Source organism: Coregonus lavaretus (assembly GCF_964263955.1).
Source record: "Coregonus lavaretus genome assembly, chromosome: 6".
NCBI lineage: Eukaryota > Metazoa > Chordata > Actinopteri > Salmoniformes > Salmonidae > Coregonus > Coregonus lavaretus.
The window spans coordinates 8,774,707-8,787,318 of record NC_139993.1 but is presented as its reverse complement, the minus strand read 5'-3'; the positions used below and the strand labels follow the sequence as shown (position 1 = coordinate 8,787,318).

The window sequence follows — 12,612 nt, the reverse complement described above, 5'->3', positions numbered from 1 at the left end:
AGGACGTACAGTAAAAATGAAAATGATTTTACTGCGTGCTCATGTGACTTGTTATAATAGCCTAATGAAAATACACTGTAATTTGTGGCAGTGTCATTTCTGCAGCCCTAGCTGATGTATTGTTTACATGCTTTTATTTTGACATGTATTCATATTTAGGCTCTAGTTCGGTTTTCCTTTGGTCCTAAACTTTAAAACATTGTCAGTGATGATTTGCACTGAGTTGGAGGAGGCTGGCCAAAGAGACAATCTCGAGATCTCTGCATCAGACCCTCTGGGGGAAAAGCTGATTGGCTGCAAGGCTGTTTGGTGAAAGGAGGAAGATGCTGATACCTCCTCAGAGAGTGGAGACATTTCCTGGTCCTTTGCCATTTTTCCTAGGTGTGAGGAGGAGGTCATCGCTCTGCAGGAGGAAGGTGTTCCTGTAGAGCGGCCTACCCCCAGCACTATGGAGAGGAAGGGCTCCAGCAGAAGCCAGTCCAGGTTAGCCTCCCCTGTCCAACCAGCTTGTCACAGAGGACACTCTGCTTGAAGTAGCTGAAGTGGAGGACCTTGGTGATGCCGATGAAAAGGAGACTGACTTAAAGCTCTTGGGCAGAGAGGTTTCTCTATGGCAAAGCCAAGTTCTCTGCCTGGTAGAGGTTCCGCAACTACCTGAGGAAGAAGACGAGATCTTCCTCAGAGCAGACCCCCAGGATGGAGAACCTGGACCAGGACAGGCTGCTGCATGCCCTACTGGCAGTTGTTTAAACTGTTCTGCAAGAGCAAATACAATGCCATTCTATTTTGCCTTGCACATATTAATAATAAAAGGAAAGAAATTGGAATTACCTCTCATGTGTTCCTTTGACATTAGTTAAGATAAGACATATAGCTAGATACAGTAGGTAAGTTATAGAGTTCAGCAGGTATTTATCACACACAAACCATAAAAAGGAAAAACCAACACAAAAAAAACATACAAAATAAAAACCAAGGAGGCAGAGATTCAAAAAATATAAAATTCCATACTCAATTGCTAACTAGCTTCAGACACCCATAGACTTCCAGTCATTGCGTTGACGCTAGTTAGTTAGCATTGGCTCGGGAAACTACCTATAGCTTCCTTCATACTGGACTAAGATTGAATCGTACTACACTGGCTCTGACGCTCGTCGGATGTGGCAGGGCTTGAAAACTATTACAGACTACAAAGGGAAGCACAGCCGTGAGCTGCCCAGTGACACAAGCCTACCAGACGAGCTAAACCACTTCTATGTTCGCTTCGAGGCAAGCAACACTGAAGCATACATGAGAGCACCAGCTGTTCCGGATGACTATGTGATCACGCTCTCCGTAGCCGATGTGAGTAAGACTTTTAAGCAGGTCAACATTCACAAGGCCGCAGGGCCAGACGGATTACCAGGACGTGTACTCCGAGCATGTGCTGACCAACTGGCAAGTGTCTTCACTGACATTTTCAACATGTCCCTGACTGAGTCTGTAATACCAACATGTTTCAAGCAGACCACCATAGTCCCCGTGCCCAAGGACTCTAAGATAACCTGCCTAAATGACTACCGACCCGTAGCACTGACGTCTGTAGCCATGAAGTGCTTTGAAAGGCTGGTCATGGCTAACATCAACAGCATTATCCCAGAAACCCTAGACCCACTCCAATTTGCATACCGCCCCAACAGATCCACAGATTATGCAATCTCTATTGCACTCCACACTGCCCTTTCCCACCTGGACAAGAGGAACACCTACGTGAGAATGCTATTCATTGACTACAGCTCAGCATTCAACACCATAGTGCCCTCTAAGCTCATCACTAAGCTAAGGATCCTGGGACTAAACACCTCCCTCTGCAACTGGATCCTGGACTTCCTGACGGGCCGCCCCCAGGTGGTAAGGGTAGGTAACAACACATCTGCCACACTGATCCTCAACACGGGGGCCCCTCAGGGGTGCGTGCTCAGTCCCCTCCTGTACTCTCTGTTCACCCATGACTGCATGGCCAGGCACAACTCCAACACCATCATTAAGTTTGCAGACGACACAACAGTGGTAGGCCTGATCACCGACAACGATGAGACAGCCTATAGGGAGGAGGTCAGAGACCTGGCCGTGTGGTGCCAGGTCAACAACCTCTCCCTCAACGTGACCAAGACAAAGGAGATGATTGTGGACTACAGGAAAAAAAAGAGGACTGAGCACGCCCCCATTCTCATCGACGGGGCTGTAGTGGAACAGGTTGAGAGCTTCAAGTTCCTTGGTGTCCACATCACCAACGAACTATCATGGTCCAAACACACCAAGACAGTCGTGAAGAGGGCACGACAAAGCCTATTCCCCCTCAGGAGACTGAAAAGATTTGGCATGGGTCCTCAGATCCTCAAAAAATTCTACAGCTGCACCATCGAGAGCATCCTGACTGGTTGCATCACCGCCTGGTATGGCAACTGCTTGGCCTCTGACCGCAAGGCACTACAGAGGGTAGTGCGTACGGCCCAGTACATCACTGGGGCCAAGCTTCCTGCCATCCAGGACCTCTATACCAGGCGGTGTCAGAGGAAGGCCCTCAAAATTGTCAAAGACTCCAGCCACCCTAGTCATAGACTGTTCTCCCTGCTACCGCACGGCAAGCGGTACCGGAGTGCCAAGTCTAGGTCCAAAAGACTTCTCAACAGCTTTTACCCCCAAGCCATAAGACTCCTGAACAGCTAATCATGGCTACCCGGACTATTTGCACTGCCCCCCCACCCCATCCTTTTTACGCTGCTGCTACTCTGTTAATTATTTATGCATAGTCACTTTAACTCTACCCACATGTACATATTACTTCAATTATCTCAACTAGCCGGTGCCCCCGCACATTGACTCTGTACCGGTACCCCCCTGTATATATAGCCTCCCTACTGTTATTTTATTTTACTTCTGCTCTTTTTTTCTCAACACTTTTTTTGTTGTTGTTTTATTTTTACTTTTTTTGTTAAAATAAATGCACTGTTGGTTAAGGGCTGTAAGTAAGCATTTCACTGTAATGTCTGCACCTGTTGTATTCGGCGCATGTGACCAATAAAATTTGATTTGATTTGACACAGAGACATACAAATGTTATCCACAAGTTCATTTGACTCTTGGGAAAGAGATACAGGGCATCATTGCCAAAATCCTGAAGTATCCCTTTAAGGGGAGAAATTAGACTCGGGATGAGGTCAGAGGTGTGAGCTCGCAAAACACAGGTTCGAAACCACGTTGATCACATTGTTGCTACTACCCTCGGACTTCAGGCTTCTCCACTAAGTGTCCTCACACACCAAGCCCAAAACACCTACAGATCATGCTTGCCCAATGCCACGTGAGACCACTGGAGGGATCACTGCTGCCACCAGTGTAGCGGGATAAAGTGAGACTGCCACAGGGACTCGGACAGCGGCGCCTACGATGCAGAGGCACGCACCTAACGGACTGTGGCACAGAAGCTCTGGACAGAGGAAGTGTTGTGTTCGAGACCACCTAAAGCGAGACCGATTCAAGACCAAGACCGGAGCAAATCGAGTCCGAGTCAAGACCAAGACCGGGAGGGGGAAAAGGGGTCCGAGACCGAGTCAGAAAAATATGAGTCCAATTCAAGACCATGATTGTAATTTTGTCAAATCACCACCATAATAAGAGTTAAAAATGTCCAGTATTTCTGTGTTCATATTTCAGAACAACATATGGATTCTTTAGACATTCAGAATAGTGAAAAAATGCATGCTGAGGGAAAATAGAGCCACTACAAATTATTACTAACCCAAGCACAGAGGGGAACAATGGGCCTTCTACGCCTTCAGAGAAGGGCTAAGGATTTATAAAATAATGATTATGATAATATTATAATTATATTATTATTTTCAATGATGCTCTGATTTAATCTCTTCAGTTTTTGTTGGAAAGGAAAGATCCAATCAGAATTTTTCTTTGCTGGTCTCTGGGGAGATAAATCTAGCTAGCTAAGTCAGCCATTGGCTAGGCCATTAGAAGCTAGATAAAGGCATCTGCCATTCAACTGTATTAGGGCAATATTTTGGAGTGACAGTGGAATCAACCAATCACATTTTGACTCAATGAGTGGGACTGTTTTTCCAAAAACCTATGGAAGTTTCTGCCTTCTTGAAGGTCAACAGGTCACTGGGCAAAAGCCAGCAGTAGTTTTCTCAAGGTCTAGCTAGCTTTTGTTGCCGGCTAGTTTGCAGCGGCTGCAGCAGGTGTTATCAAAGAGGATGTTGTTGCTAATTTGTTAGCTTCTCCCTTTTCAAGAATAACTTTCAACGAGAAGTTAAGTTTCAAATCATCTGGTGAGTGGAACTGTGTTTTTTTATTGCAGGGCGCTTGCTGATGTTAGCCATCTCTTTGAAAATAACTTATGTGAAACATTGTTGCATTTAAAGTGGAACTGACAGCATTTTAGCAATATGAAATCTTATTAAAATATGTTCATATACACCCCCAGGATGAATATGACACTTTAAAAAAAGAAATCTGACAAGCGACCACTTAGATATGGTCATTTTAACATTTCATAAATTCTTAGAATGTTTGGGAATTACGTATAATAAGGCATTTGTGAAAATTCTATAGCAATATAGAGTGGGAAAGTGGCCATGCATTTGGACAATTAATAGACACTGCAGTAAATAAAACCAAATAAAAACATCTGTCTTGTTCAGGACTGGAGTCTACACAGATGGTGCGCTATAGCCAATCAGAGCTACAGTAGACCTTTATACAAACAAGCCATTTTCCACACGGGCCTGCCATCATTCACTCTGAACTGGACTGTGTGTTTACAGGCAGTTGCAACAGCGCGACTTTAGATAATTAGAACGCATTCTCCAAAAGCCACAAAATACACCTGAATGGATTTCTGCAAATATGTAAACACCATGGGAGTCCTCTTACATTTGGGAACTTTACAGTCCTAATGATCAAGGGGCTCCCGAGTGGCGCAGTGGTCTAAGGCACTGCATCTCAGTGCTTGAGGCGTCACTACAGACCCCCTGGTTCGATTCCAGGCTGTATCACAACCGGCCGTGATTGGGAGTCCCATAGGGCGGTGCACAATTGGCCCAGCGTCATCGGGGTTTGGCCGGTGTAGGCCGTCATTTTAAATAAGAATTTGTTCTTAACTGACTTGCCTAGTTAAATAAAGGTTAAAAAAAAAACATGAAAAGGTAGGCTTTCTCTCCCTCAGTTATGCACATCAACAACAAGATCAACAACTAATGCAAGCCAGAGCAAGATGAGCTAAAATATAACAAAGGAATTTTAAACTTTTTCAGCTAGTTGGCCGTCTAAATTGCACTAATAAACAATGGCGAATTGTAGCCTCCTTGTCCTTCTGCAGCTTGCCTGCCAATGCATGCTTGTCCCAACAAAGCACCCAAGCTAACTGGCTAAAGTTGGCTAGCTTGCTAGCTAGCTACTTCCAGACACAAATGAGAGAACACCTCACTCTGACCATTTTACTCACCGTAGCAGAGTTGGTTAGGCTGTTTACATGTTATTGACTAACTATTACTTTTTTTGCCTGTTTACTGACACCGGTCATATATCAAATCAAATCAAATTTTATTGGTCACATGCGCCGAATACAACAGGTGCAGACATTACAGTGAAATGATTACTTACAGCCCTTAACCAACAGTGCATTTATTTTAAACAAAAAAAAAAATATATATATATATATATAAAAAAAGTGTTGAGAAAAAAAGAGCAGAAGTAAAATAGAGTGACAGTAGGGAGGCTATATATACAGGGGGGTACTGTTGCAGAGTCAATGTGCGGGGGCACCGGCTAGTTGAGGTAATATGTACATGTGGGTAGAGTTAAAGTGACTATGCATAAATACTTAACAGAGTAGCAGCAGCGTAAAAAGGATGGGGTGGGGGGGCAGTGCAAATAGTCAGGGTAGCCATGATTAGCTGTTCAGGAGTCTTATGGCTTGGGGTAGAAGCTGTTGAGAAGTCTTTTGGACCTAGACTTGGCACTCCGGTACCAGCAGGTGTACAGCAGGTGTTGCGCGTTCGTAAATTCATCAGTTGTTCTGTGCTAAATCAGAGTAGATAGCCAGAGTGAATTTGCGAACGCAAGAGATATGCTAACTGTGTAACAGTCGTTCAAGTTCTTACTAGCTAACCAAATGACACCTGCATCTCTAGCTGTGTATAGCCACTGAAAAACGATTTGAGGGGGAAAAGTCAGTCACTCACCCACTCATCCAATGGCATGACATGACATTCTCCTAGCAGCTAACTAGCTAGCTATCTAGCTAGCTATCTAGCTAACGTTAGGCTCTGTGTTTTTAGCTTGCTACATAAATAGGTACGCTAGCCTATTAGCCACGTTATGACTGACTTGTGATCATTGCCCTTGCTAGTTTCATTGTATTGACATTCCCAGCTTCAGTTACACTCGTCCATTTCTGTCCAGAATATAGAGTCATTGAAACTGAAACAGTGTATCCTGAATGGTGACAGCAAACAATGTACCAGGCCGGCTGTGATTTACAAACTGATAGCAATATTTTTTGGACTACTAAGAAATGTATTGGTGAATTATATTAATCATGCATTGAACTGCATCCATCATACCGTGCACTTTCACCACCCTGTGAAGTTCATCATAACTTATTTCATCTGTAGCCTAATAAACTGCATGGTTTCCTGAGTTGTAGTGGGAGGACCACACACCATGTCATTTGGTGACTCCAAGTTTACTTAGATATGATAGTTATTACTGTAGATAAATATTTGTGGTCCTCTGTAGCTCAATTGGTAGAGCATGGCGCTTGTAACGCCAGGGTAGTGGGTTCGATCCCCGGGACCACCCATACGTAAAAATGTATGCACACATGACTGTAAGTCGCTTTGGATAAAAGCGTCTGCTAAATGGCATATTATTATTATTATTATCTAGTCGGCCAACAATGCCTTAGTGTATGTCATGGAACGTTGAGTCAAATAGAACCTATTTTGAAAACCTCTTATAAAGTTGTTTTTGTAGCATAAACTGGGAATTTTATATTTTTGACTGATATTATGATTGTCTGTTTGTTTCATATCTGTAAAGTAGTTAAAACGCTGTCAGTTCCACTTTAAACTTTAGGTCACTGGTTACTTTGTGTGCTAAACGTGAAATGTTTTTTGCAATGGGAAGTAATAGTTGTACATTTCGATTTGGTTGTGTTTTTGTAATCTTATGATTGGGACCTACTGGCTTATTATGTCCGAGTTTATGGATTTTTTATCCTTTAAAATCATGCTGTGTGTGACTGCTGTCTTTCCATCAGCCCTATGTGGTGGCGTAGTTGTGCCTGGAGAAGTGGGTATACTCAAATTTTGTCAAAAAGTTCCCAAATGGCCCGCCAAGCGAAGGGAATGCACCCTGTGTGAAAAGTCCTATGTTTTCCTGTTTTTTAATGAGTTCTCCTATAGATTTTTTTGATTTTAACTCCCAAAATCAAACTTTTTTTAAATAGAAAAAACATTGATGGTCTAAGTCTAAACCAATGCTTAAACCACATCAATCTGATTGGTTGGGCCTGTCAGGGCCTGGCTCCCCGGGGCGGCAGGTAGCTTAGTGGTTAAGAGCGTTGTGCCAGTAACCGAAAGGTCGCTTGTTCTAATCCCCAAGCCTACTAGGTGAAAAATCTGTCGATGTGCCCTTGAGCAAAGCACTTAACCCTAATTGCTCCTGTAAGTCGCTCTGGATAAGAGCGTCTGCTAAATGACTAAAATGTAAATGTAGATGGGCCTCTGTCCACCCAGGCCCATCCATGTCTACGCCCCTGATGCAAACTGTGCAGGATGACAATTGCGCATCACAAATAGCCTACTAACCAACACTTCGGATTAAACTTTTTCAATACCTGGTTTGCATACCTATTGTTGCCTTAGTTAGCATTTGCTGGTAGATATCATAAATTGAAACGTCTTTCTTACCCTACCGGCAACCGATGTCAAAACCAGTTGAGAGCTGCACGCTCTTGCTGCCTGCAGATTATATTCCGTTGAAACTAGGCTGCGTGCAGCGCGCATGTGAATATATTTTACGTGCTTTGCAATTGTGTAGGCTACTTTGTGCATGATTTCTCTATTGTACTACATAATTGATAAATCGTATACCTCCACTACACTACTTCGATACGCATCAGTAGGGATTAAGAAGTGAGTATAAGCAATGCCCACTGAAAAAAAAGTGGGTATACGGTTTATACCTCTGCATACCCTACACTACTGGCCCTTTGTGTTTTACAAAAAGTGCACTCTCCTACATGAATGCGCTGGTATTACGGTTGCTGTCCTTTCAGAATCTCGAACATGTCACACATTGAAGGCCTATAGGTATATCTATTACAAACATGTCTGTAATAGATATAAAGGCTCTTAAGATATTCATATTTCAAGAAAGGAGTGTATATATTTGGCCTGTCGAAGCGGTTTTATGCGCTGACTGAATGGAAGCTGGTTTTTATGAGTTTTTTACTCCGCTGGTCTCGGGAAGAAATTACGAGTCCTCACTGTCCGAGTACAAACGTTTCCGACACCGAGACACTCAATATGTGGTCTCGAGACGGAGTACTACAACACTGGGCAAAGGCAGTAGAAACACTCACATACACTGTGTTACATTTATTTTGAAATAACTTCAATACCTACACAAATATATTTCAGTGACAATCTACTTGAATGTTGTGCTTCTTTATAAATGTCACAAAAATTAACAAGAGTTTTGGAAGGATTCCTGTTCAGCATTCTACAAAGAAAAACAGGAGTACAGCCCTCCTTCACCCGTAGTGGTATGAACTTGTATGACACCTAAACAATAGTGCCTGGCAGGTGTGTATTGTGTACACTCGAGTTGTGTAGCAAGCTAGCTCCTTGGATGTGGAAACGTTTCATACAAGCGTCGGGCGCCCACTTTACGATTGGTGATAGCTACTACCTAGACGTCAAATGCGACAGGTAAGAGGATAGCTACCTTTCCCGGTTTGCCAAATTCAACAAACAAGCATTCATTAGCCACTTCCTGTATCACATCTGGCCTGGCCAGTCTTGACCGCAGTCTAGCACAGTTAGCTAGCATTAGCAAAGTGGCTACAGGTAGCTATCTAGCTAATACGTCTACAATTAAGCGAGGATTTAAACAACGTACATTCTCTAGAATCTAGCTATCTAGATGTTTATCGTGTGTATTTTTGCATGCATTGTTTGACTACCTCGCGTAGCTAGCGAACTATGTTACGCTAGCTAACGTTAGAACTTTATTGTTGCAGTGGCTAGCTAGCTAACGTTAGTCATTTAGCTACCACAACTTAGTTTCGTTGTTCCTTTGTAATTTGCTAGCTAACTTAGTAAGGTGTGTTCATTAGTTAGTTGACTAATGTACCTAACTACTGTATTTATGCCGGGAGGACTCTGGGTTGGCTAGTTAGGTGTGTGGACTTACAAACATGGTCGACAATAGCAACTTGCCTCATTAGACCACCTTGTCCTTTATTTAGGTAGCTTTTTTTTGGCCTTTCCAGCGTCAGCCACGATCGTCAAATGAAGGCAATTTAAAAGATTGCCCCAACAATCGCAACCTCAAGCCTGTCATGAGATTACCCTAACAAGAAATAGTGGGGAGAAGATGGCTGCAGAGCTCTTTCCCACCAAGAAGCTGGCCCCAGCATCCTCAACCAACACAGCTGTGCAGCAATACCAGCAGCAGAACCTGAATAACAACAACACCATTCACAGCTGCAATTGGCAAGGGCTCTATCCTACCATCCGAGAGAGGTAGGTGACCCTAGTATAGGTGACCCTAGTAAGCAGTAGTTAAACTGGGATTCTGCTGCCTTTTGAGGGGAGACGATGTGAATTTTCAAATATTTAAAATGGCCAAAGAGAACCAATTTCTTGGGTCTACCAGCTCTTACATGCAGATACTGAAGTCTGAATGTGATGCCATCAACACTGTTTACTAATCATATGACTCATGCTTTCACAGGAATTCCGTCATGTTCAACAATGAGTTGATGGCAGATGTTCACTTTGTCGTTGGTCCCCCAGGAGGGACTCAGCGAGTACCTGGGCACAAGGTAACAATCCCCTTTAAACCTGTCCAACGTATGTGAGGACTTCACTGAGCAAGACAACAAAACACAACAGCTGTACAGACAGATTTATCTGTTGCATCTGCTAAATGACCAAAATGTAAAATAAAATGCAATTGGCTGACATTTCTCCACACCAGCCTCTTTATGCTAAATCCTTTTGCAAATATCTACATTTATATTACACAATGTGTAAATGTTTATTCTCTCTAACCTGTCATTCTCTCCACCTTCTGTCCATCATCCATCCTCCCACCATAACTTGCTCCTCTTCTTTGCTGCTCTTCATTTTCTCATGTGACTCCCTATCTTCCATGTTGTCCCCCAGTATGTGCTGGCTGTGGGGAGTTCTGTGTTCCATGCCATGTTTTACGGTGAACTGGCAGAGGACAATGAAGAGATCCGTATCCCTGATGTGGAGCCTCCCTCGTTTCTAGCCATGCTGAAGTAAGTGGCCGGCGCCTCCTGACATCTCATTAGATGCAGTCCCAGTGTTCATTGTACATTTCAGAATGAGGACTACCTTAGTCATTTGAAATGTAGGCTAATTCGCCATAGGTCATAATGGTGGTATGGTATTTGCAAGTAAGCTACAAAGGAAGAATGCCTCTCCGATTGAATGATGGGACCCTCCAAGTGTTTTTCCAGATGAAAAGTTTTACTTGGACGTATTCAGGTTAGAATGTGTTTGAATATTCAGCAATGCAATGGCATATGAAATGATAAAGTTAGCCTTCCAATCATAAATGAGAAGTTGAAGTGAGCGTGTCGAGCCCTCATCTGACACTCCCCGCTCTGGTCTGGCAGGTACATCTACTGCGACGAGATCGACCTGTGCGCCGATACGGTCCTGGCCACGCTCTACGCTGCCAAGAAGTACATCGTGCCCCACCTGGCGCGGGCCTGCGTCAACTTCCTGGAGACAAGCCTGAGCGCCAAGAACGCTTGTGTGCTGCTCTCCCAGAGCTGCCTGTTTGAGGAGCCCGACCTGATGCAGCGCTGCTGGGAGGTGATCGATGCCCAAGCCGAGCTGGCGCTCCGCTCAGAGGGCTTCACAGACATCGACTCAGTGACCCTGGAGAGTATCCTGCGCCGCGAGACGCTCAACGCCAAGGAGATGGTGGTGTTCGAGGCGGCATTGAGCTGGGCCGAGGCCGAATGCCAGCGCCAGGACCTGACGCCCACCATTGAGAACAAACGGCTGACGCTGGGCAAGGCCATCTACCTGATCCGCATCCCCACCATGACACTGGATGACTTCGCCAATGGTGCGGCACAGTCGGGCATGCTGACGCTCAACGAGACCAATGACATCTTCCTGTGGTACACGGCAGCCAAGAAGCCTGAGCTGCTTTTTGCCAGCAAGCCACGCAAGGGCCTGGCGCCGCAGCGTTGCCACCGCTTCCAGTCGTGCGCCTACCGGAGCAACCAGTGGCGCTACCGGGGCCGCTGCGACAGCATCCAGTTCGCCGTGGACAAGCGAGTGTTCATCGCCGGCTTCGGCCTGTACGGCTCCAGCTGCGGCTCAGCCGAGTACAGCGCCAAGATTGAACTCAAGAGGCAGGGCGTGCCGCTGGGCCAGAGCCTCATCAAATACTTTTCGGACGGCTCCAGCAGCACATTCCCAGTGTGGTTTGAATACCCTGTGCAGATCGAGCCCGACACATTCTACACGGCCAGCGTAGTGCTGGACGGCAACGAGCTCAGCTACTTTGGCCAGGAGGGCATGACTGAGGTGCAGTGTGGCAAGGTCACCTTCCAGTTCCAGTGCTCCTCGGACAGCACCAACGGGACGGGTGTGCAGGGGGGGCAAATCCCTGAGCTCATCTTTTACGCTTGAGGTGTCGAACGTGAGAGAATCGTATCCCTTCCTCTTTACTGCCACAGTAAATGCACCACTCCGGATGTTGAGAAAGCATCAGCTCTTAACTATGGGTTTAAAAGTGTACCTGGTTTGGAAGAGAAAAAAACATATCCAATGGTGGTTATTTAGTTCAATATTCAATTGCCTTATGAGTGTCGGACCTAGCGTAGGACTGTATTTTGACTTAAAACTGGGTTGCAGTGACCAAATATTTTCTTCTTTTAAATGAAGGATAGGCATTTGTTCAGGGTTGGTCCTAACACATTTAACACTATGTTCACTCATTTGTTTTACTGTTTATGAAGCACAGTTCTCATTTAACAAGATTATTAGTATGTTGTAGGTAGCTTTTTTGTTTTTATGTCACACATTCCTATTATTTTTCAAGTAAAACACTACAACTTGAATACAAGATATTTCAACCTGTGCAAGAAACTCGACATTGATGTAGAGGAGACTTAGGGTATAATCAAATATTTTTGTACTTCGTAACTTGATTAATAGTTTAAACATTTGATGGTGCAATTTCTAAGATTTTGTATTGTTAACTCATTTTGTGTTGCTAATATTGTTACCTCTCAATCTAAGTATCTCCTTGGGTTTTCTGTGAGATTAATAAACT

The 12,612-nt window shown here is 44.4% G+C and overlaps 1 protein-coding gene across 2 annotated transcripts; it reads left to right on the top strand.

The window, feature by feature from the left end:
* The first annotated feature begins 8,855 nt into the window (after positions 1 to 8,855).
* On the top strand, positions 8,856 to 12,303 carry LOC311130257 (BTB/POZ domain-containing protein 3-like). 2 transcript variants are annotated; one of them, XM_084162963.1, is made up of 5 exons: positions 8,856 to 8,993; positions 9,557 to 9,809; positions 10,021 to 10,111; positions 10,455 to 10,573; positions 10,934 to 12,303. In XM_084162963.1, exons 2-5 carry the CDS (start codon positions 9,661 to 9,663, stop codon positions 11,964 to 11,966), a joined length of 1,392 nt encoding a protein of 463 aa, XP_084019089.1. In that variant the 5' UTR covers positions 8,856 to 8,993; positions 9,557 to 9,660; the 3' UTR covers positions 11,967 to 12,303. The 2 variants fall into 2 exon arrangements, with proteins under 2 accessions (XP_084019089.1, XP_084019088.1); XM_084162962.1 differs by having other exon boundaries at positions 9,533 to 9,809.
* The last annotated feature ends 309 nt before the right edge of the window (positions 12,304 to 12,612 follow it).